Genomic DNA, 21,792 nt, shown 5'->3' with positions numbered 1-21,792 from the left:
GAGACGCACCCTCATCGTCACCCTGTCCCACTCGTCGCCACGATCGAACCAACTATCTTATTTCAATCGAAACTTTCACACATCTAGAAAGGAGCATACGCCTTGGGCGCAGCTACGCGCTCGAGTCGCTCCAAATGACTGGCCCATAAGGGCCAATCCAAACCTTGCTTTCCGACCAACCTCAACTCAAGCTGTTTGAGTTTCTCCAGCTCCGCGAGCGTCTCAGCGGTTCCGGCACCCAGATCCTTCTTGAGCTTGTGTACGGCCTGCAAGGCCAGAGCGAAGCGACGGTGAAGGATGGACCAACGAACGAAGAGGATCGTGTAGTCTTTGTTCTTCGTGTCTGCGGAAAAGTAGGATCGGTAGGTCTTCCAGCTCGATTCAAGATCGGCTGAGGAGCCAGACGAGGATTCGGCGTCGGTCATGAGAACGCGCGTCTTACGGTTCAGCGCGAGGATGAGTGCTTTCTTCTTTTCCTCCATTTCCTTGCTGTGTTTTTTCTCTTCATCCGTTTGTTCCGACGCGGACGGCTTCTGTGTGGCCAGCCAGAGTTTCACCTCTGTCTCGTCAATCAGTGAAAGCACTTGATCAACGGTGGTGATGACCTCCTTGCGTTTTGTCGCGTCCTTGTCGTCAGCATCCAGAGCTTCCAACTTGGCAACGAGTGCTCCGAGGAACTTGGGGTAGTCCGAGATCAACTTGTCCATAAAGTCAAGTTTCTCCTTCGGGTCCTTGATCTTCTTTGCGGTTGCAGTGAGGAGCTCAGGGATTTCCTTGTCGTTCTTGCCTGCTGTAGCGCCATCGTCCGACCCCTCATCTGCATTCTTGACTGCAGGAGGAACAATGTAGCGAATCTGACCCTTGCCCTCGGCAGCAAATCCAAACGTACCCACCAGAATGTCACCCGGTTGGGCCTCCTTGGGCACCGCATCGCCCTCGAGGTTCAAGTCAAGCGTCAGAACGATACGCTCACCGGGTTGAAGCTTGACACCAGCGTACTTGGCAGGTGGAGCTTCCGAGTGCAAATCAACGTGGTTGTCGTAAAGCTTGAGCGCGGCCGACTCGGGTTTCGAGAGCTTTTGGTCGATCATGAGCGTCACATTCTTGAGCGACTCAAGCACCTTCATGCTCTCATTAAGCAGCTGCGCCTTGAGCACGTAGTCGCCCTTGGGAAGGTCGATCTCCTTCATGTAGACATCGCCAAAATGGACACGCTTCTTGCGAAGGTCGAAGAGCTGCGTCAGCAGTGGCACACTCGAGTCGTACAAGTGATTCCCCAAAGCAGGGAATGAGTAACTGAGCTTGTTCGAGTCCTCCTTGACCGAAATGTGGTACGTAGTCACGAGCTCAAACATGTGGTTGCCGCTCGGCTGAAGGTCCCTTGGCGTGGTGAGAGGACGAATAGTTGACGATGAAGGGCGGTGGAAGGTACGGCGAGTGTCGAAGGTGATGCTGGGCTTAAAGTCTTCGATCCGGACCGTCGACTGGCACTCAATCTTGGCATGACCCTGACCACCAATCAGCGTGAGTTCTTGACGCCCGCTAGCTGGAACAAGCGAAGCGGTTATGCCGTGAAATTCAATGTCGAGGTCGAGATCAAATGCCGACTTGTTGGACCAGAACTGGGCCGAGCAAACTTCCATAGTCATTCCACCGCGCACGTTGAACTTCTTCGTCACCGGTTCGTTCTCCTGCAGAGCAAGCACGAACGCCTTTTCGACCTCGCTCAAACGCTGCAGAGGCTCAAGCTGGACGCAGTGCAGCCAGAAGCGAGCGCTGGTACCAGCGGACGAGTGGTTCGAGCTGCGCACGGTGAGCGAAGCCCAAGTAGCTCCCTCAGGCACCGATATAAAACGCCGTTCGATCTTACCAGCCTCGAAGCGAACGGTGTCAAACTTGACGGTTGGCGATGCGAACACCTCGGGCTTGGCGACAGTGACGGGGATGTCGAACAGTTTGTGGCCGGGCCTCTCAGTGTCATAGGCCTCGAGCCAGGCGTGATGGAGGCCCGGTGTCAGGTTCGTGGGGTCGACTCTCACCTCAAAAGTACGACCATTGCCGCCGAGCAGAAGGAAGTCGGGAACGGAAACCCATGGCTTACTAGCCGCTAGGGCGCACCTCAGTTCGAGGTGAAACGCCTTCTCGGTCTCGCCTTGCTTGAACGTGGGTCGTACGGTGACGTTGGTCTGCTGCACGTTGTAGGTCTCGTCCTTCTCGCGAAGGTAGATACCACGCTTATCCATTCGACCCAGCGCCTTGCCAGCTCGAGTGACACCAACGCGGTACTCGGCGTCCTGCTCGACACGGTCCTTGTTCTGCATCAGATAGTCCCAAGCAGCATCGACACGAATGAAGGGTACGCCAAGCGGATCGTTGACGTCCTTACCCGTGACGCGAACGGCGTTGAAGACACGGGCAGGGGTGATGGGAACCTTTTGCGCTTTTAGACCGGAGAGAAGGAGAGCAATGGAGCCGCAGGCGTTGGGAGAGCTCATCGAGGTTCCGTTCATGAGTTGGGTCGATTGGAGGCAGTAGCGGGGAATCGAAGTGATGGCAGCACCTGGGGCATAGATCGAAACGCCACGATCACCGTCGGCAGTGGGACCGCGACTACACCAGGTGGTTACACTGTCAGGCACACCCTTTTCAACGAGAGCGTACTCGGCCTTTTGCATGGCACCTGCGTTGACGTATGCACCAACGCTGAGGACAGACGAGGTGGTTCCGCCGGGCTGGCCAACCGTGGTCAACGCGGGTCCGTTGTTTCCGGCACTGCTGACAAAAAGAATGTCGCGCTGACGGATGACAATGTCCCTGAGAGCCTTGGCGAATGCGCCCTTGTCTTCGGCACCAAAGGCGCCGTCCTCTCCGTAACTGAGATTGGCGATGTCGCACTTGGTGTCAATAAGCGCCTGAGCGGAACGAAGCATGGCCTGGCCTTGCTCCATGCTGCCGAGGCGCGAATCGCCGATCTTCATGCTGACAATTTCGCAGCCAGGGGCGACTCCGTTGAGCTCTGGCTGTTCGTCGTGGCGAGCGCCAACAATGCCAGCGACATGGGTACCATGGCTACCGGCAACCGTGACAAGACTGAGGAGATTGCCATTGTCCTCAATGTTGACGGTGTAGGTGAGAAGATCTTGCTCACCAAAGCTTTGCCACTGACGCTCGGTGCGGAAATCAGTGATGGGGTCAACGGTTGTGAGATCAAGCGTCTGCTGCTCGAGAGGTTTGAGCACGTCTTCGGGCTGACCCGTCGAGGGATCATGGGTCTGGCCCTCGCCGCCGCCAACGACGGCGTACCAATGTTTACCATTGTGAAAGACAATGGCCTCGATCAGTGGACCATCGTCCTTGTACGAGGCAGCGAGATCCTTGAGCGTCTGAATGCGGGCCTTGATCTCGTCTTTTTGCAGTTTGGCGTTGTCCTTTACAATGTTGTGGTCTGCATTTGAGCTAATCGCATCTGAAGCTTTGGAGGAAGCAGGAGATTCAAGCGCATTGAGCTCACTCTGAGCTTTGCAGAGAAGTGCCTGGTGCGAGACAAGGAAAGCTTTCTGCCTCTCTGCAGAGCGGCGGCTCTTCAGTTCGCCAGGCCAGAGGTCGTAGGCTTTCTTGAAGCCAATCTTCCACTCGCCCTTTGGATTGGAGAGCTTTGACGAGAGACGAATGATTCTACCGGTGAACGGAGACTTGAACTCGATATGCTTAGAGCTGCTGTCGCCGGTGTTGGCTACAGGCTCGATAGGCTGAAGAGGAATGTCGCCGGCACCTGTGCAGTCAATCACATCGACGACCTTTCCCGGAACATTGAGACCGATAGCAGCAGGGTCTACACCAGTGTCGAGAATGGCAACTCGAACATTGCGACCGTCGAAGTCGGGATACTTGCGAAGGAAGCTGAGTGCCTCTGTGGTGTCCTTGGGTAAGAGGCCGCCGAGAGGGAAGGGCTCGCTTGGCACTGCACGAGCGGAGGGCATGATGGACGTGGTGCCGTCTACAATCGAAGTGAGAGCTTGTGCGAGCGGCGTGTTGGAGATTGATCGGGCACAGGCAACACGGTATCGAGAAGAAGAGGTCTTGCGAACCGAGGAGGTTGCGGGCAAAACGAGAGATCGATGAGATGCCAGAGTGCAAGCCTTGTCACGAAGCAGACGTGGAAGAGCCAGACTGCGCGGCAAAAGTATCATGCCCCAAGCCACGATACTTTGTTTCAAGTCGGATGCTGAGAGTAGAAGAGGTGGTGGTAGTGTGGGACGGAGAGGTGCCTGTATGAGTCTTGTCTTGGCGTACGGACCATAATCATGAATCATGAATGCTGTCCCCAACTCGGATCGGCACTTTACCGAGAAGGAGGCCACGACAGCAACCGCGCTGACGATCACAAATTTCTGTACTGTTACATCTCTACAACAGCCACGGCCTGTTTCCAAAAAGGGATCCACGATTCGTGATTCGTGATTCTCGGGAGTCGCACTCCATGCTCTCCTGAAAAACGGAACAGGAGAGGAAAAAGTGCTGTTTCGCTGCTGCTAGCAACAAGCACGAAGGCGGAAGTTTCTCAGAAATTTTTGAGGTTTGAGGCCAAGAAAAAACCTAGCGCAGACCCTTGCCAGCTTCAACGGCCAAAAGCTCTTCGCTACGATCGCTACTACCACATGCACTGCGTGGTTGCCATATCAAACTTCATATCTACCCGTCAAAATGGCGCCCAAGAGGTATTTCGAGCAGGAAGACTCTGCTGCAGAGCCGGTGGCTGCCTCCTCGTCCGAGGCACTGCCAGCTGCGGCTGCAGCAACCTCGACTGACTCTTCCAACAAGAAGAACACAAAGAGCAAGGTCAATGCGACACTCTTTGTCTCGAGACTGCCCTACACCGCCACGACAACCGACTTGCAGACTATGTTCAGTGAAATTGGCCCCTTGAAACGAGCGTTTGTTGTCACCGACCAGGCCACAAAGAAGTCCAAGGGTGTCGGTTATGTCACCTTTGCCATCCCCGAGGATGCCACCACCGCTCTCGAACAACTCCAAGGAAAGTCGCTGGACGGTGGCAGCAGAAAGATTCAAATCACGTTCGCCGATCAAAAGGACCCAACCGGCACCAAGCGCCTCACCACCAAGGCCGACCCAGGCTCGCCTTCAGCCTTGAAGCGACCGCGCACCGAATCAACCAAGCCACCTCGCGCTAAAGGTCCAGTCCAGGAGAAAGACGCTGATGCGGTTCGCACCATTATCCTTTCCGGCCTTGCTGGTTGCACACCCGCACCTGATTCAAAGCAGATCTACAAGCGAGCACGAAAGATTGGCGATGTCGACAACGTCATCTACCCATGTACCTCCTCTCCCAACCCCAACGATGTCGCACACGTCATCTTCCGCACACCCAACCACGCCATGACCGCCGTCGAGAAACTTCATGCCCACGTCTTTAAGGGTGTACAGATCAGTGCCATCCTCAAGAAGCGCGCCGACAATGCCTCAAAGATCGCCGCCCATATGCGCCCAGAGACACTAGCAAAGAGGGAAAAGATGCGCCAGGATGTTGAGAAGAACAGCGGAAAGGGTTCCATGCCCGTATTGCTTTCGGAGATTGACAAGTCGAGCAGGCTGATCATCCGCAATCTTCCCTTTGACGTCAACGAGGCCGATCTTCGATCTATCTTTTTGCCTTTCGGTCCGGTTTACGAGATTACCATTCCCAAGATCAAGGCAAAGGCAAACATTGCTGAGGCAGATGCTCCGGCTGCCAAAGGCCAAGGGGCAGGCTCATCTGTAGACTCTGACGGTGATGAAAGTGAAGCAGACGACGAGAGCGATGACGCTGCCTCGGATGACAACGAGTCGGATGCTGACGATGACGCACAAGACGACGAGGATGAGGACAAAGCCAGCGACGACGATAGCCAAGGTGGAAGCAAACCCTACACAGAGGACGTTGCAGTCAATCAAGAGCAAGATGAAGATCCACAAGCATCCGATGGCAATGTCTCTCTTTCGGAAAACGCCAACGACGCTGCTGCTGCCGCTGCCACTGCCGCTCCTGCTCCTGCAGATGTTGTCGTGAAGACCGATGACGATGATGACTTTGAAGCTTCCGTCGCACCCGCTTCTACCGGTGCTGCATCGAAGCCCACTGTATCGAAAGCAGCTCCTGAGAAAGGTCGTGGTTTCGCATTCGTCTGGATGGTCTCACGCAACGACGCCGCCCGCGCCATCGAAGCCGTCAACGGCAAGACGATTCAGCACGGTGCAGCGGAGCGTGCCGCCTACAAAGCCGCGCTTGGCTCTCGAGGACGTCGTTTCGCAAAAGCCGCGCTCGACCGCGTCCGCGCCAACGCGCAGCCTGAACGAGCCGTCGCTGTCGACTGGGCACTCAGCAAAAAGGACTACGAAGCAAAAGCCGACGAACCTGAAAGTGAAGACGATGCCGACATCAAGAATGACAATGCAGCTAGCGAAGACAATGACGACGGAGACGATGACAAACTTGCTTCACGACCTCAGCTTCCCGCACCAGAGGAAGGCACCACTCTTTTCGTCCGAAACCTCCCCTACCAAGCTACTGAAGAAGAGCTTCGCAACCTCTTCCGAAGCTTTGGACCGCTGCGCTATGCAAAGATCACCATGGACAAGACGACCAACCGTAGCAAAGGAACCGGATTTGTTTGTTTCTGGCAAGCCTCGTCTGCCGACGCCGCTCTCGCCCAGGCCAAAATTATCGAGAGAGAGTCGGGCGTCTCCGGCTCATCTTCGGCGGCATCGGTGGCGAACCAAAAGAACCCGTTCGCAATGCCGTCCGTCCTCACAGCTGATCCAGCAGCGCCACTCACCGCGAGCTTGAACCTGCACGGACGAGTGCTCAACGTCATTGCTGCCGTTGCGCGTGACGAAGCATCACGATTGGAGACCAGTGGTCGAAAGGAACGCGAGAAGGGCGACAAACGAAACACTTGGTTGTTGCGTGAAGGCGTTCCCTTTCCTAACTCTGATTTTGCTGCAAAATTGGCGCCTAGCGAAGTGGAGAAGCGTTTGCAATCGTTCCAAGTGCGAAAGGCGCAGATGGGCGCCAATCCATCGCTCTTTGTAAGCAAGACTCGACTGTCTATTCGATCACTGCCGCTCTTCGTCTCGGACCGCATGCTTAAAAGACTCGCGATTCATGCTATCAAAACATTTTCTGCCGAAGTGCGCGCTGGCACACGCCAGGACCTCGATGCGGATGAAAAAGCTGATCGCACGCTCTCGGCCTCGGCAGAGAACCGTAAACGGAAACCAGGCGAACGACCCACATCCGTCGTCCAATCAAAGATTGTTCGACAACACGATCGCATCGAAGCACTGACCGGTTTGGGCAAATCCAAAGGATACGGATTCCTCGAAATGAAGAGCTTCAACGATGCACTCAAGGTAATTCGATGGGCCAATGCCAACAAAAGCGTTGGCAAGTTGCTCGCCGAATGGTGGAAGGACGACCTCTCTCAGCAGGTGGATCGTATCGCCACTCAAATCCACACCAAGACTCAAACGCTCGAGCAGATGAAGGCAGGTACCGAAGCGGATCAGCTCAAAGAAGAGATCGCCGAACTCGCGACGAGACGACAAAGGCTAAGAGCCAAAGCGACCGAACTCAGCGAAGCGGGAGAAGCAAGCGAGGGAAAAGAACGCGGCGGAATGCTCATGATCGAATTCGCCATCGAAAATGTCGTCACCACTAAAAAGAGAGCTGACAAGCTCAAGGCCATGAAGGAGTCTGGTGAACGCCGCAAAGTTAGAGAAGAGCAGGATGCAGTTGCCAAACAGCAGGACGCCGAAGAGAAGAGGAGACAGGCTCAAGCTGCAAGGAAAATCGAAGCGGAGAAGAATAAACCCAAAGGGTTTGCTCATGGCCACGTGATTGGTAAGAAGAGGAAGGAGAGGAAGGCAAGACGTGGTTGAGGGGTGCGACCGTTGCCTTGCCATCGTGACACAGCATCTCCAGGTAGTATGCTTCGCCCATCAAATGTTCCTTTCACTCAAGCGACTCTTTGTTCACACGTTGCTCCATTGGCAAACTGCTCGACAATTAAGTGCGTTCCTGAGATTACAAAAAGCCATAGTTATTCCTTTGAGATAGCAGACATTCACGATTTACGGCCACATCACCACCACCCTGGTCCCGTACCCGACTCGGGTCCTTCCTTATCCGCGGCATCGATAATCAGCCTGAACTCCCCACTGACGCCTTCGGGCATGAGATCGAGCGCCAGCATACGTCTTTCGAGCCCGTCTTCGGTGCCAAAATGCTCCCTCACGGATACGGCGGCAGCTGCTGAGCCCAATACGTTGCTGATGATAACACCTTGAGTAAACATCTTGTTATAATCTAGATAGAGGTGCACAGTGCCTGGTTGCATGATAGTCGCATGGAGCGATACTTGCCGTGATTCCGGATTGCAGGAAAGGTATTGGAGTGCAATCCTGCCTTGCCGGTCGATGAGCACAGGAGGCACGCCAAAGGTAATGAGCATATCCCTGAGGCGCAAGGTGCACTTTGGCAGTTCGCTATGAAGCGTGGTCAAGATATAGTGCGGGATTGCAGTTGCGAGGTCAACGTGCCCGATGTAGGTGATGTCACAGCCACCGTCGCGACTCTCGAGGTAGAAAGCGGCTTTAAAGACCTTGGCTCTGACGCACCCCTCGACTTCCGCTGGAACGCCCGGGACCTCGTCTAGACTCTGGTAGCCTAGGAGCAAGCTGTTGGTGGTAAAGTCTGGAATTCTCTGCAGGTTTCCAGCCGCATCCCAACATCGTAGTGCCTGGATACCGCAAATGTCCCTTGGCTTGTAGATGGGACCAATGCCACGCCATACGAGGTAGAAGAGGAATTCGTGCATGGAAAAGGAACGCATGATGTGGGCCGATTGGACGCGAGTATCCCACATCATGCGGAAGCCAGTCATACGTATGCCTGTGAACACTTCGAGCGGCGTCAAGCCGGCTGCATGCGTCTTGCCGCGAAACATGGGCATGACAGAAAAGGCATCGTCGGGTTTACGTGGATAGATGGCAATTTCGCAGCCTTTGGTAGTGCCTCGATCCTCCCAGCCACCCTCGGTATCTTGACGTAGCGTCAAAAGCATGTTGATTAGCTCGTCGGCAACATGCTGCCATTCGTTCTTCCAGTAACCATTCTCGGCGGGACGTTCCGGAATGATGGCTACATTACCGGGTGTACTCATGATGTCTGGTCGTAGCCAACCGCGGCTTGTCGATAAAGTTTCTTCGTTGAAGTTGCACTCCCAATACGTGAGGCTCGGAATGTCTGCGATCGAAGTGACGATGCGTGCGCGCTGATTGCCTTGGTGTCAGTAAGTGCAATGCGTGTCGCTTTCAGAGCAGCATGGCTGACGCGATAAAGGTGTGCACCTGGCAGTGATCTTCAAGGAGCGTAGCGCCAAGTTTGAATGGCCGGAGCAAGTCGGCGGGTCAGCCCTGAATCGGACTGTAAAGAAGATGGTGTACGGAAAGTAGTTCAGCGGGCGAACCGTGCAAAAGCTTGGACCTAAGATTGAACTGAGAGTACAGAAACGAGGTTAAAGAACACTCAGAACTCGTGACTGTGACTGAGGCTAACTTAGCACCATGTCGCTAAACCGCAGTACTGCACAGGACGTTTACGCAGGTTTTCTGAGGTTCAGCGTATTTTTGCCCGACGCGGTCCAGCAAAGTGCGGAGAAAACAGAAGATCACATGTGCAGTCGTGAGTACCATGCGCGGATATCTTGTTCCTTCTGTGCTATCGTGTATGTAGCTACGCCTAAGTTAATTCAAGCTCCCAATCGTGAATCACAAATGTTTATTATTAAAATTATAAAACAAATAACCACAGCTAACCTTACAGGTTGGCCTGAAAACATTTCCCGTCCGAATGAAGGCAAGAGATAACATGACCGAGTTCCGAACCGGAAGCCTCGTATTGGCAGGCTCAAGGGGCATCAACGCACCTGTGCATTAACCGTGACTTCTCTACGCTCCTCCAGGCTCGATCCAGCCTCTCCGCCAAATCTCCGTGTGTCGCTTCGGTCATCTCGTTAAGAATCTAGCATGCAATCATTTTGATACCTGCAGTTAGCGAATCTCCTCGACCGCTTTCCGCTGGGCCGCTTTGGCTGCGTCGAGATGCCCCCGACACCCTCACGCTCCGCGCAGCGCGGAGGCGCTCGCCAAAGGCAAGGATCATCGCTCCATCCTCAGTCCGGAACAACAAGCGGTCCACTTGCAACAGCAGGGCCGGGTCGATCGTCAGTGCAACCAGCAAGAGGAGCCAAGGCAACACAGACGCATGATCCTGGAGCTGTACCGTTCATCCATCCAGCTCTTGCCCTTTCATCTGGTGTTCTGCCATCGTCGTCCTCGTCAACAGCAGGACTACCCGCAGCAGCTGTAGCACAAGTCCGGGGCCGACGTCCCTTCAACCATCGGAATCTATTTGCGCGCGATTTGCGCAACCTGATGTACGCGTACGGGGACTCGCCCAATCCTGACCCAGACTCGGTGATGCTAATGGAGGAGATGACCGTAGACTTTATTACTGATCTCTGCTGCCGAGCTCGTCCAAGCCCGTATTCGCTCGGCCTTGGAACTAGCTCGATATCAAACAGCTCGAGCGCATTTGGTGCTACGCTCGAGCAACATCTATCATCGCAAGACCCTAATGGTCTGTTGGATGGCGCCGAAGCCATGCCACAAACGCTACCACCAAGAGCACCACATCGACTGCGTGTCAAGCTGGAAGACTTCCGACATGCACTACGCAAAGACGTCGAAGCCAAGAAGCTGGGACGTATGGAACAACTCCTGTATGCCGACAAGGTCGTAACCGAAGCGAGACGTGTTGGAGGCGTCGAAGAGGCCGCGGAGCGCGCTGGCGCTATGCAAACCGATAACTTGCCTCCACCGACGTCGAACATGGACGGATCGTCGCAGAATGCCAGCCTGGAAGGTCTCGATGTAGATGAGGACGATACACAAGCGTCAAAATCGGGCAAGGCTGGTAAAGGCAAGTCTAAAGGTGGAGTCGGCGGAAGCAAGGGTGGGGGAAAGGGAAAAGCAAAGCCTAAGGGCACAGCGGCTGTCTGAAGAGCTGGATCCGCGAGTTCTTCTCTTGCAACTGCGTAGCGCAGAGCTGTTTCAAGCACAGTCGCATGAGTCACGAGTTGCGTATCACTTTCAAAGCGCCTGTTGTACTTGTATCTTTAAAATACGGCAATCCAGTTTGATTGCACAGATTCGTCACTGCTCTTCCGCTGAGACTTGAAGCTTTGAAACGAGGCGCTCCAGATGGTCATCTGCTACATTAATACCCGTTGAAGCTTTGACCCTGGCTTCGAATATCTCCCGCAGCAAGGGTTCGCCCTTGGCAACCAACAATGATCTTAGAATAGTCTCCACCCTCTTTGACTGAGCTGCACCGTTCGCCTGCCGATGGTCCAACAATTCGATGGCAGCACCAACATGATTAACCGCAATCTGCCATGCCATCGACTGTCTCGCCGTCTTCCCTTCCGCTGCACTTGCGAGATATCGGCAATAATGCTCCAGCATATCTTGATCTTTGTCAGTCCAGCTGAGCAGCCAGTTGGCCACTGTGGTCGAAGGCATACTGCGTAATCCGTCGCTGTAGTCGTTCCACAACAACCGACGAAAGTCCACCGCGACACCGTGATCGCCTTCAAAGACACCACCGCACCCCGCATTGGCGATCGTCATGACTGTGCGTGCAAAGTTGATGTCTCCGAATGATACCGAGTCCCAAAGCCCGACGAGATTGGTAAAGAATTGGTAGAACGATACACTGCTGCCGTAGGTGTTATTTGTCCACGCGTCGAGCGTCACTGTGCTCATCAATGTGCGATGGGGGTGCTGTTGGCGTAGCTCGACGAGCTCATCGACGATGTCCAGGAGCGAGGTCAGTTCGGAAGAGATACCAGGGTCGCGGAAGAGATCGCGGCCAGTGATCATTCCGCTCTGCTTCTGCAGAGCAACCCCTGCGACAGTCTTATCGGTAAAGGTGTCTGATTGGCCTTGTTCTAGCATAAACACCTTCGAAACGCCAAGTAGGATCTGCTCTGGGCTGGGAAGACTGCTGAGCATGGCTTGAGTTTCTTGAATCGCTGCATCATTCGCCGCTTCAATACTCCTGCCGATGCTTGGCTGCTTCGATCGCTGGAGCATAGCTCGGAAAACAGCAACGGCGAGTCGAAGCGATGCGCGCACCATCTCCATCTCGCTTGGCTTCCAGTCCTCGTCCAGATTATCGGGACGATTGAATACAGCAGTGTTAGCGCTGTGCAGGAGGTCATCAAGTATCAGCAAAGGCCAGTCAGCGCGGAGAGGCAAGCCACTTGCTGGGCATTTCCATAACTTAAAGCCTGTAATTGGATCGATGTCCTTTTCGTCCTCCTCGTCATCGCTGCCTGCATCCTGCAGGTTTTCAGCAGGCTTAGTGTCTTTGTTTGAATTGTGAGCCATGCTTGGGTTGAACAAGGACTGAACTTGTGACAAAGGCAAAGCGTTGTATCCCACGGCCTCGGTCTGACCTGCTTCCGGCAGACGGTTGGCGCCTGAAATGCTTTCTAAGAGGAAGGGTCGAAGAATAAGAGCAGTCGCTGTCTCGGTGAGTGCTTCCGTGGCACGCAGTACAACCTCGGCAACACGACTCGCATAACGCTCGTCAAGACGGCTGCTTGCGGCAAGCTCAAATGTAACGTCGAAACGAGAACCAGATATCGTGGTCATAGCCGCAGCAATAAAGTCAGAGAACTTTTGCTGGTAGACATGCCGACCCGACGCTCGAGACTCGAGGCTTTGCAACGTTTGCCACACGGAGACGCTCGAGATCAAGGCTAGACTCTCTTGCAACATAACATCGCGTGTCTCCTCTGGTAGTGCTGGTTCGTCCGCTGATGGGCCAAATTTTATCCGATCGGCGCGTACCATTGTCCTGGTGACGTTCAAAAATCTGTGACAGGCGCAGCAAGCTTGCTCTGCCTCATCCAGCGCCATTGTTTGCGTTGGTGCCGATGGAAGTAGCGTGATAGAGTTGAGAAAGTGTTGCTGGATGGGTCGATGGGAGTGTGAGAGAATGGTTTGACACGACTCGACATATTTGTCGAGAATCTTAGGTTCTTTGCTAATAGCGCATCGAACCCAGGCATCAATGTACGTGCACAGAGCTCCGAAAGCAGGTCCCTGATCTGATGGTCGGGCTGTGGTGGTCGTAGCCAGTTCCTGGGCGGCGTCCTTGATTGGTTCTATCCAGTCTCGTACTTGCGTCCACGTAATGTCGTGTGCAGTCATCAGCTCGTGAGGGTCCATGGCACAGTGTGTCCATGCGGCGAGAATCTCAAAGATGCGCTGTGCCGCTATGTCTCTCGCTTCGTTTATCCAGACCTTCTTCGAGATGTCTCCTTCTGACTGATTATTGTGCAGCAGCTGCTTGACAGCCCAAGAGCTGCTAGCTTGCCATAGATCCCATGTTCGTGCGACAACCGATGCGAAGAGACCGTATGATGCCAACGAAACGAACAGCTGAAGCACCTCGTCAAAGATCTGGTACCCTGTTACGACGATCGCATCGCCTGCTTCATCATCGGACACCCAGTCCTCTTCGACTTTCCATGGAGGCGTCACTACAAAACGCAAGAGGTGCTCGACGCTACCACTCAAGACGATTGACTCTGCGATCTTGCGGTCACTGAGAATCCCCTGATGCAACAGGCGCACGGCTATTACCGAGGGCAGCGAGTTCGGTCTTTGACGCGCCCCTCCGAGCAAGGGGCTCTCAATTGGAGCTGGCGGCCAAGCAACCTTGAGACCGAGATAAATGACAAAGTCGCACAACTTTCTCGGATCGGCCTCGAACACCCGCATTGCATGAGACGCGGAGCAAGATGCTATGCGGAACAGCAGCTCCACCGCAAGCTCTGCTTCCCAAGTCGATGTGATCACGCTGTCTATCCTGTCGAGGAACAGGCTGACGATGTCGGATTCGAGAATCACGTTAGCCCAGTCTCTTTGAATGCCTTTTTCGATTTCGCTTGCCACGTCGCGGCTATCTTTTCCATCGGCATCGCTTTGACTTGCACCAACCAATCTGCCAAAATCGAGTTCTTGAGCAGAGCCAAGAGGGATCAGGACACCGGAAGGCAGTGATCTCACCGCACTGGCCAGACACCTCAGAGCAGCGGCTCTTACGGTGAAGTGCCGGTCGCCGAGAAGCCAACGGGATATCGAGATGATTCTTGCTCGAAGCAGCAAAGCATGTTCGTTTAGCAAGTTAGTGGCGGCTACGCCCCCAGGATGCTTGTTATCGCCAAAAGCCGGATGGTGTTCACAAACTCGTCCAAGAACATTGAGTGCAAGTTGACGCTGTGCTGCGACGGTGCTTCGTGAAAGATGCAGGAGCTCTGCGAAGGTGTATCCTGGAGCCTCTTGGTCGTCGCCATGGTGATGCAGGCCGGAGAGATACGTGTCGTCGGTCTGAAGTTCTCGTTGCATTGGTTTTCCGGAGAAGTCAAAACGCAGATCTGTAGACACTGACAGTTGCGATTGCTGTGGCATCATCCACTCTAGCGAGGGATTTGGCCCTTCAGGCTCAGCAGGGAAATACTGACGCTTAATAGCAAGCGGGCCTTCCTTGTCCTCCTCCGAAACGGACGGGCCCGTCACGTCATTCGAAGTCGACTTTACAGAGATTCCATCTGGCTGTGTGGCGCTCGATGCAACGTGATCGCTGTCCTGAGGGGTGCTGGTATTCTTACGATTGCGCAAAGCCTCCAGGACATCTTTGCCAAAGAGGCTTTCGAGACTACGAAGCTCCTCTGATACCTCGGCTGCACTCATCTGGCGCACTTTCTGGTAGTTTTCTCGTGATACATCCGAAAGCACAGCGCTGATGGCATCGATATCGGCCCCTCCACCAGGATCTCTTGTTGGATCGGGTTGGGAGGATGGCACATCTCGCTGACTCTGCTGCGAGCTTGATCCATGACTTGATCTTGACCGAAAAGATGGAGGTCTGAGCCCTTGCCGAAGCAAGCGCGACTTTCTGAAGGCCGACATGGGCTTGCCATCCTCGTCTAGCCATTCCTCATCTTCGACAAGGGGCCCTTCGGTGGTGCGCTCAGGCGTTGGAGCGATACGAGACGCAGCCAATGCTGTGCTTGTGGCAGCAGCGTCGCGTTGTGGTGCTTCGACTGCTTCGATGTCTTCGGTGAAATGATGCTGGCGAGTCTTGCTTTCGTTCCGCGGAAGGATGGGTGTGATTTGATCGCGGTGGGAAACTTCAGGGAAGCCGGTCCCGGGCTCTTGTCCTTCAGGTGTTACTTCCTGTTGGAGCCTCTGTTTTCGCTGCTCTTCATGCTTCTGTAGATCTTCATCCATCCTTCTCCTGACGACGAAGCGAGAGCCGGAGGGTTTGGACCGTGTCGCCCCGTTAGACCGTGTCCTTCTTTCCCCTGCTGGTCGCTCCTGAATACTGCCTATGATCGATCCTGCAAGATTCAAAGTTGCCTTGCGTGACCCCGGAAGCTCTGTTGCTCTCTCTGCGGCATCTTGTGTCTCCGGAGTGAAACTTACGGTCCTTGGCTGTGGTCGAGCCTCCCCTTGCTTGGACGCGTTGGTATTGGATCGTGAATCAACGCTTCTAGAACTCTGCAAATTCTGGACATCCTCAACAGTGGGCCTTTTCAGGGCCGACGCTAGTTTTGTTCCCGAAGCAGGTACCTCTGCTTTGTTAGAAGAGGCGATGGTCGGAGGTTTCTTCCGGATCACCGTTGCAGCTGGGGGCCAATCACCGACCGAACCCAATGCAGCTCTGCGACTCGCTGACTCAAGGGACCCGTCATCGCCAGAAAAGTCATCATCGAGCTCGGCCAGATCGATAAATCGAGGTCTAATACGCTGCTTGTGCATCTGCCGCTCGTCCGTGGAGTGTTGCTGTGAGGCCATCTTGAATGCAACCTCACCACTCAAAGTATGGTCTCGACAGCAACGAAGACTGATTTAGCAGGAACTAGCCAGTTGAACAGATCAAAAGGCGCTGAAAAAAGATGTTGCTGCTACGCTGGAGTCCATCCGTTGAGGTTTGGGAGCTGATGCTGCGAGTATCAATTATGGACAGCTGCTTGTGGTCGAGAACGAAGTAAGTTTGTTCTAAGCCAAAAGTTTGCTTAAAGTCTCGGGAGTCGGCGAGAAGGTGGAGAGCATGTCCACGACTTTTCTTTCAAAATTTCATATTAACTTGCATTTAAAAGTTTAAACCACGAACTAAAAACACGATACGTGAAACGTGAAAAATATTGTGTATGTTATACCGTTGAGGCGGAACCGAAAAACGTCAGCGAGATTCACGATTGATAATCAACCTGAATCGGTTTGTCGTGGTGCCAATTCGACTGTGTGAATCAAGCCTTGCTTGCTCGTCATCGTTGGTATCTAGCCTTCCATCTGCATCACCACCGTGGATCAACCCCTGCCCTTCTCGCACATATACACACAGTATGTCGCTTCTTCGCCAGTCAACCCAGGCATTCCGTGTCGCCACCTCTGCATCTTCGAGCACACGATGGATGAACACCTCGTCGGTGCTTCGCAACACAGCTCAACCCAACACCTCGCCAGCGCCCGCTCAGCGCACCGACAACCAGGGCCGAGATCTTGCTGCCGAGCAGCTGAAGCGTCACGAGCAAGCGGTCACCGCTGACCTCGTCAGCAGCGCACCTGGTACGTATCGCGACGATTTGCCTAGTCATAGCGGTGTCGTCCGGATCCGTAGATGTTCTGACGGAAGAGACAGTATCATTTGGCTAGGACTGTACAACGCTGATACCCATTTATAATGTTCTTCACCTCTGGTTGATGTCTGTAGAGGAGCTGCACCAGCGTTCTGTCCGAATCTTCCGCCCTACCAAGACTGCCAACTCGTCCGGTAAGGCTGGTACCAAGGTTTGGCGTGTCGACTTTGATATCCTCCAAGGCTCCGCACGATGGGAGAACCCTTTGATGGGATGGGCCTCTTCGTAAGTAGGATGTTTAGCAACAAGACAATTACGTTCAGAATCTTACTGACAACCTATGCCCGATGTTATCGCTGGTTTTTCGATGCACAGGGGCGACTACATGCAGGGCACTTCGCTCAAGTTCCGCTCCAAGGAGGACGCAATCCACTTTTGCGAGAAGCAGGGCTGGGACTACCACGTCACAGAGCCCAAGGTGGCCCGTATCCCACCCAAGAGCTACGCTGCTAACTACAATCATATTCCCGGCAAGCTCAGGATCCACCACACAAAGTAGAGAGCATGTTCTGACTCGCAAGATGAATGCGTCCGTTTCCTATGCTTCATTGTTCGTCTGCCGATATGCCGAGGGCGTGATGGCTGCAAGTTTGTGGTGCTTTGCTTTGTAGTTCATCCGCCCGGAGATGTGCGCTTCGAAACGTCACATTCAGACATCGTTGTACACGCAACATTTTGGATCTGGACGCGAGGCTGCTATTTCGCAAAACGACCCGTTCAGTGTGCTGAGGTAGTATCATTGCGAAGCGGGACAAGTACATGAAAAGCGATTCTGGACGATGCCGGATCTGCTGACCGAGCGAATCCATTTCAATCCATCCTCGCCTTGAGCGTCCTTTCGATTACCTTGTCAGGAGTGCTGTTTGGGCGCGGAATAGTAAAAGACAAGGTCAGTCGATGTAGTTTGAACGAGCAAAGCGGGCCATCTGCGTCTCCAATACTCACATAATCCTGACTACGGCACCCCATCCTGATAATGCGTCACGCTCGAGCGCACCGAGGAGGATCTGCGACACTGTCTCAAAGAGCTCCTCTGGTCCCTATAGATGAGAAACGGAGAAGAGAAGGCATTCATGGACGAAGGTTAGCTTCTCTGTCTGCCCGCGCACTTGAATGGATGACCAGGGACTTACCAGATCCGGCTCCCAGAGGCCCTCTGCCATACCGAAGAGTTTGTCGGATGCTGTACCACTGACTACGAAGTCCTTTGCAAAATTGAGGCATCCCACCACATCCGATGCCGCGATGAATGGTTCGTCTTTTGAGTTGATACCGGCAATAACTGGCTCGATAAAGTACGGTCCAAATCTGGGCGGGTCAAACATTTATCCGAGGCAATCAAGTAGGTCGAGAGGCTATGTGTCAATAACAGTCAAGGGACGTATTGTGGGCTGCTTGGGTCAAGAATCAAAGCAAGCTTACCTTCGCTCGTAAAGGGTGGAGCTGACGAGATTGGCAAAAATCTCTGGTTCGATGTCTCGTTCTTCCTTCATCTTGTACATGTTGACACGGTATCGAAAGCGCTCTTTGAGCGTCGCAACGTCGGATGCCAAGCCTGGCAGGCCAACGTACGTCTTTTCGGTAACACGGAAAACCTTGTCAAAGTTGCAAGCGACCGTCATTGCCTGCTGGCCGAGTCGAAGATCTGATGCGATGACGACGCAGTTCTTGCCCTTGGCTGCCACCACACTGCCTCCATTGTATTCCATAATACTCATTATGAGCTGTTGTAAATTGTGAGCTGCGTGTCACAAACCGCGATGAGAAAATTGTTGCAGAAGATGGAAACCACTCGACCTATTCGAGAGGGTCAAATCGTCGTGAAACGAGCGAGCGATGCGATGGAAGGTGAAGTTTATCGTATGTTTACGAGACCAATGTCGGCTTCGAGTGTAAGTATGAAGAGGATGATGTAGGAATGGTGAGAGGGTGTTGAAAAGTCAAGCCTTGCCCAACATCAATGATCGGGAATGTCACGAAGCATGCGTATACGAGCTTAGGGAGAGGGTCCTTGCGCGTCCAAGCGTGCGTATTCGCCGTTGCTCCACTACCTCTGGTGATCGACCTTCTCACTCGTGTCTTGTTTGCTGCTTTTCAGCTCCACTCTGTGACTTTTGCTGAGCACGGAGTTCACCTTTTCGTGTTTTCTGACGAGTAAATGTTCAATTTTGGCTCTAACAAAGCAGAACAAATCGCACGCGGCATACGGGAATCACGAATCACGCATCACGCATCACGCATTTGCTGAGCTGCGCCTTTCCAGCTCATCCTGTGCTTCGTGCTTGTTCCAGGCAACTAGGAGAGTCGTGAATCACGAATCGTGAATCGTGAATGTTGAAAGCGGCGAAAATCTGCCCTGAAGAAATAGCCGATCCCTGTCACTATCATCCGCGTTCCCGAATCACGATTGATGCTGCGTTCTTCTTTACACTCATCTCTTGCCCATAGTCTCCACGAAGTTCGACTCGCTCCGAAAGACAAAGTTGGTATCAGTAGGGAAAAGCGATTCCGTCAACCTCCAGCACCCATTTTCAGGCCAACTTACTTCGATCCTAATTCACCCTGCTTATCACATCAGAGCCGGCATGAAGGAGGTCACTCGCAAGATGATGACCGACGTGGCAGTCTTTGCCATAAGTCAGGTCGCGTTCTACTATGCGTTCAAATATGTCATGTCGTCTCTTGATCCAAATCGACAAAAGCGACAGAACTCGAAAAAGGTTGCCGACGCTAAGCTGGGCAAGCTTGGACTTCGCGGCAAGGAGTTGCAGCTCAACGAATATGAGGAGCAGATCTCCGCCGAGCTCATCCTACCAGAGGACATTCCAGTCGACTTTGCATCCATCGGAGGCCTGGATGGAATCATCTCTTCCTTGCAAGAAAGCGTCATCGCTCCGCTGTGCTACCCAGAGCTCTTTGCCAACGCGAGCGGTCTGCTCGGGGCGCCCAAAGGTGTCTTGCTTTACGGACCTCCCGGAACGGGTAAGACAATGCTGGCAAAGGCGCTAGCAAAGGAGAGCGGAGCCACCTTCATCAATATGCACGTATCGACCCTCACCAACAAGTGGTTCGGCGAATCCAACAAGCTCGTAGCTGCTCTATTCAGCTTGGCACGAAAGTTGCAACCCTCGATCATCTTTATCGATGAGATTGATAGTTTTCTGCGCGAGCGAGCTACCGGCGACCACGAGGTGACCGGTATGATGAAGGCCGAATTCATGACATTGTGGGATGGTCTGACGTCTTCAACAGACCGCATCATGGTGCTAGGTGCCACCAACCGACCCAATGACATAGACTCGGCCATCCTTCGTCGATTACCAAAACGATACGCTGTCTCATTGCCTAGTGCCGCGCAGAGAGAAAAGATTCTCTCGCTGATGCTGTCGGCAACGACACTCGATCCCAGCTTCAAGATGGCCGAGCTGGTCAAGCGCACTGAAGGGTACAGTGGAAGCGATCTCAAGGAGCTTTGCAGAAATGCAGCGATGAGACCCGTGCGTGAGTTCCTTCGCAGCAAGCAGGGTCGTGAGTCGGTAGCCGAGCGTAGGCGCCTCGCAACTGCTGGTGCAGCATTGAACGGAAAAGCAAACATCGATGGTACACCGAATGGCACCCTCACTCCTTCTGAAGGCGATCTCGTAGCAGCTGCTTCGCCTGCTGCCAAGATCGAGTCAAGGCCGCTCCGCAACTCAGACTTTTTCGTGGTCGATTCTGCGGCGACGCCAGTCAATGGGTCAAGAGGAGCACCTATGGCCGTGGACGAAGAGCCTCTGGATTGAAGATGGATCCGACCTGCGTTGGTTGAGTGGCTTTTCGAACCAGGTCAGATTTCGAACATCACTCACAACATGCGCCAAGCAAGACCCTCCAGAGGTGAAGGACACGCTATGATAGCTGAATAGACATGAACTACTTGTGCAGCACACGAGCTGCGATGCCAGCTCCTCGACAGAAATGGTTCAAGCAAACTAGCCTTGTCAGAACTTTGTAATTTTACGAGATGGTGCATTCGCCGAATGGGTTGCAGTATATTCGAATCTGGTGCGACTTTTGAGGTGCAATCGAGAGCCCTGCTCTACGGCACGCAATGAAAGCAGGCGGCAACACGAAATTTTTGTGGCTTGTGAGAGGCTGGACTGCTGCGCATGAGCAAGTTAGCGTGGATCACAGCCGGCGGGCTTCATTCATGAATCATGCGCGCTATCGGCATGGCAGGCGGTGCCGATGTCAAAGTGTGTGAGGCGAAGAAATTTGGTCTTCAATGCCGTTGTCCCATGTTCACACCTAACTTCACTTTCTACCACGAAACGAGATTCACGATTTGTGAATGACTTTGATGTCAGTCACCAATGCGAGCTCAGAATTACAGAAATCAAGACCTGGACTTTAGCTTGGCAAACGCTTATGTGTTTGGTGCATCTCAACTCCGCCTTTGTCTGAAATCTGAGACATGCAAGCAGAATTGTGAGAAGCCATGCAGCGGCTTTTGACCATGTCTTGATCTTTTGGAGGTAGCGCCATTGCAAGATGGCACTGAAAGGATGAATCCAGAGTCCGGAGCATCAGCTGGATTCCACAGATCAGATAAGCGTAGATGACCCAAAGTACGCCTGTCCATGTGAACGGGACTTGGACGCAGCTATTAAAGTGCTCGTCCCTGTCTTCCTACTCGATTCCCCAGAACACGGCAAGGGTGCGCGACATGGAAACACATTGCGGAATACGGCGATCAATCACCACGTCTAGCCGACTCGGCTCGTCATAGACGCCAACGAAGACACAGATTCGCTTTAGCGACTTTCATTGGCGTGGGAACAGAAGCTGGATGGCTCCAAGATGTCTATGCGAGCGAGCGCACGAGCCTGCGAACGATGCTTGTGCATGTATCGGCAACGCAAGACAGGATCTGCAAGCTTCTCCATGCGACCGAGCTTTTGCCTCCCTGGTCGTG

The 21,792-nt window shown here is 53.6% G+C and overlaps 8 protein-coding genes across 8 annotated transcripts; 4 read left to right on the top strand and 4 right to left on the bottom strand.

Annotated features, from left to right (window-relative positions):
• Positions 1–83: 83 nt before the first annotated feature.
• Positions 84–3,980, bottom strand: UMAG_12106 (uncharacterized protein; the record flags this gene model as incomplete). Its single annotated transcript, XM_011388531.1, has 1 exon — positions 84–3,980. The coding sequence occupies one exon, from the start codon at positions 3,978–3,980 to the stop codon at positions 84–86; it is 3,897 nt and encodes a 1,298-aa protein (XP_011386833.1).
• A 724-nt stretch (positions 3,981–4,704) lies between these two features.
• UMAG_00516 (uncharacterized protein) lies at positions 4,705–7,938 on the top strand (the record flags this gene model as incomplete). The annotated part of the gene is made up of 1 exon (XM_011388058.1): positions 4,705–7,938. The coding sequence occupies one exon, from the start codon at positions 4,705–4,707 to the stop codon at positions 7,936–7,938; it is 3,234 nt and encodes a 1,077-aa protein (XP_011386360.1).
• Positions 7,939–8,141: 203 nt separating this feature from the next.
• Positions 8,142–9,221, bottom strand: UMAG_00515 (uncharacterized protein; the record flags this gene model as incomplete). The annotated part of the gene is made up of 1 exon (XM_011388057.1): positions 8,142–9,221. One exon carries the CDS (start codon positions 9,219–9,221, stop codon positions 8,142–8,144), a length of 1,080 nt encoding a protein of 359 aa, XP_011386359.1.
• A 940-nt stretch (positions 9,222–10,161) lies between these two features.
• On the top strand, positions 10,162–11,121 carry UMAG_11435 (uncharacterized protein; the record flags this gene model as incomplete). Its single annotated transcript, XM_011388460.1, has 1 exon — positions 10,162–11,121. The coding sequence occupies one exon, from the start codon at positions 10,162–10,164 to the stop codon at positions 11,119–11,121; it is 960 nt and encodes a 319-aa protein (XP_011386762.1).
• Positions 11,122–11,274: 153 nt separating this feature from the next.
• Positions 11,275–15,993, bottom strand: UMAG_00513 (uncharacterized protein; the record flags this gene model as incomplete). The annotated part of the gene is made up of 1 exon (XM_011388056.1): positions 11,275–15,993. The coding sequence occupies one exon, from the start codon at positions 15,991–15,993 to the stop codon at positions 11,275–11,277; it is 4,719 nt and encodes a 1,572-aa protein (XP_011386358.1).
• Positions 15,994–16,544: 551 nt separating this feature from the next.
• UMAG_00512 (putative NADH-ubiquinone oxidoreductase) lies at positions 16,545–17,337 on the top strand (the record flags this gene model as incomplete). Its single annotated transcript, XM_011388055.1, has 3 exons — positions 16,545–16,767; positions 16,913–17,063; positions 17,154–17,337. The coding sequence occupies 3 exons, from the start codon at positions 16,545–16,547 to the stop codon at positions 17,335–17,337; spliced, it is 558 nt and encodes a 185-aa protein (XP_011386357.1).
• Positions 17,338–17,648: 311 nt separating this feature from the next.
• UMAG_12105 (putative proteasome core particle subunit beta 3) lies at positions 17,649–18,556 on the bottom strand (the record flags this gene model as incomplete). Its single annotated transcript, XM_011388530.1, has 4 exons — positions 17,649–17,697; positions 17,784–17,878; positions 17,972–18,146; positions 18,261–18,556. The coding sequence occupies 4 exons, from the start codon at positions 18,554–18,556 to the stop codon at positions 17,649–17,651; spliced, it is 615 nt and encodes a 204-aa protein (XP_011386832.1).
• Positions 18,557–19,423: 867 nt separating this feature from the next.
• Positions 19,424–20,620, top strand: UMAG_00510 (putative intra-mitochondrial sorting protein; the record flags this gene model as incomplete). Its single annotated transcript, XM_011388054.1, has 1 exon — positions 19,424–20,620. The coding sequence occupies one exon, from the start codon at positions 19,424–19,426 to the stop codon at positions 20,618–20,620; it is 1,197 nt and encodes a 398-aa protein (XP_011386356.1).
• Positions 20,621–21,792: the final 1,172 nt, after the last annotated feature.

Source organism: Mycosarcoma maydis, chromosome 1, assembly GCF_000328475.2.
Source record: "Mycosarcoma maydis chromosome 1, whole genome shotgun sequence".
In the NCBI taxonomy this organism is placed as follows: domain Eukaryota; kingdom Fungi; phylum Basidiomycota; class Ustilaginomycetes; order Ustilaginales; genus Mycosarcoma; species Mycosarcoma maydis.
Note: the sequence above shows the minus strand (reverse complement) of the source record. Positions and strands in the feature narration are given on the sequence as shown.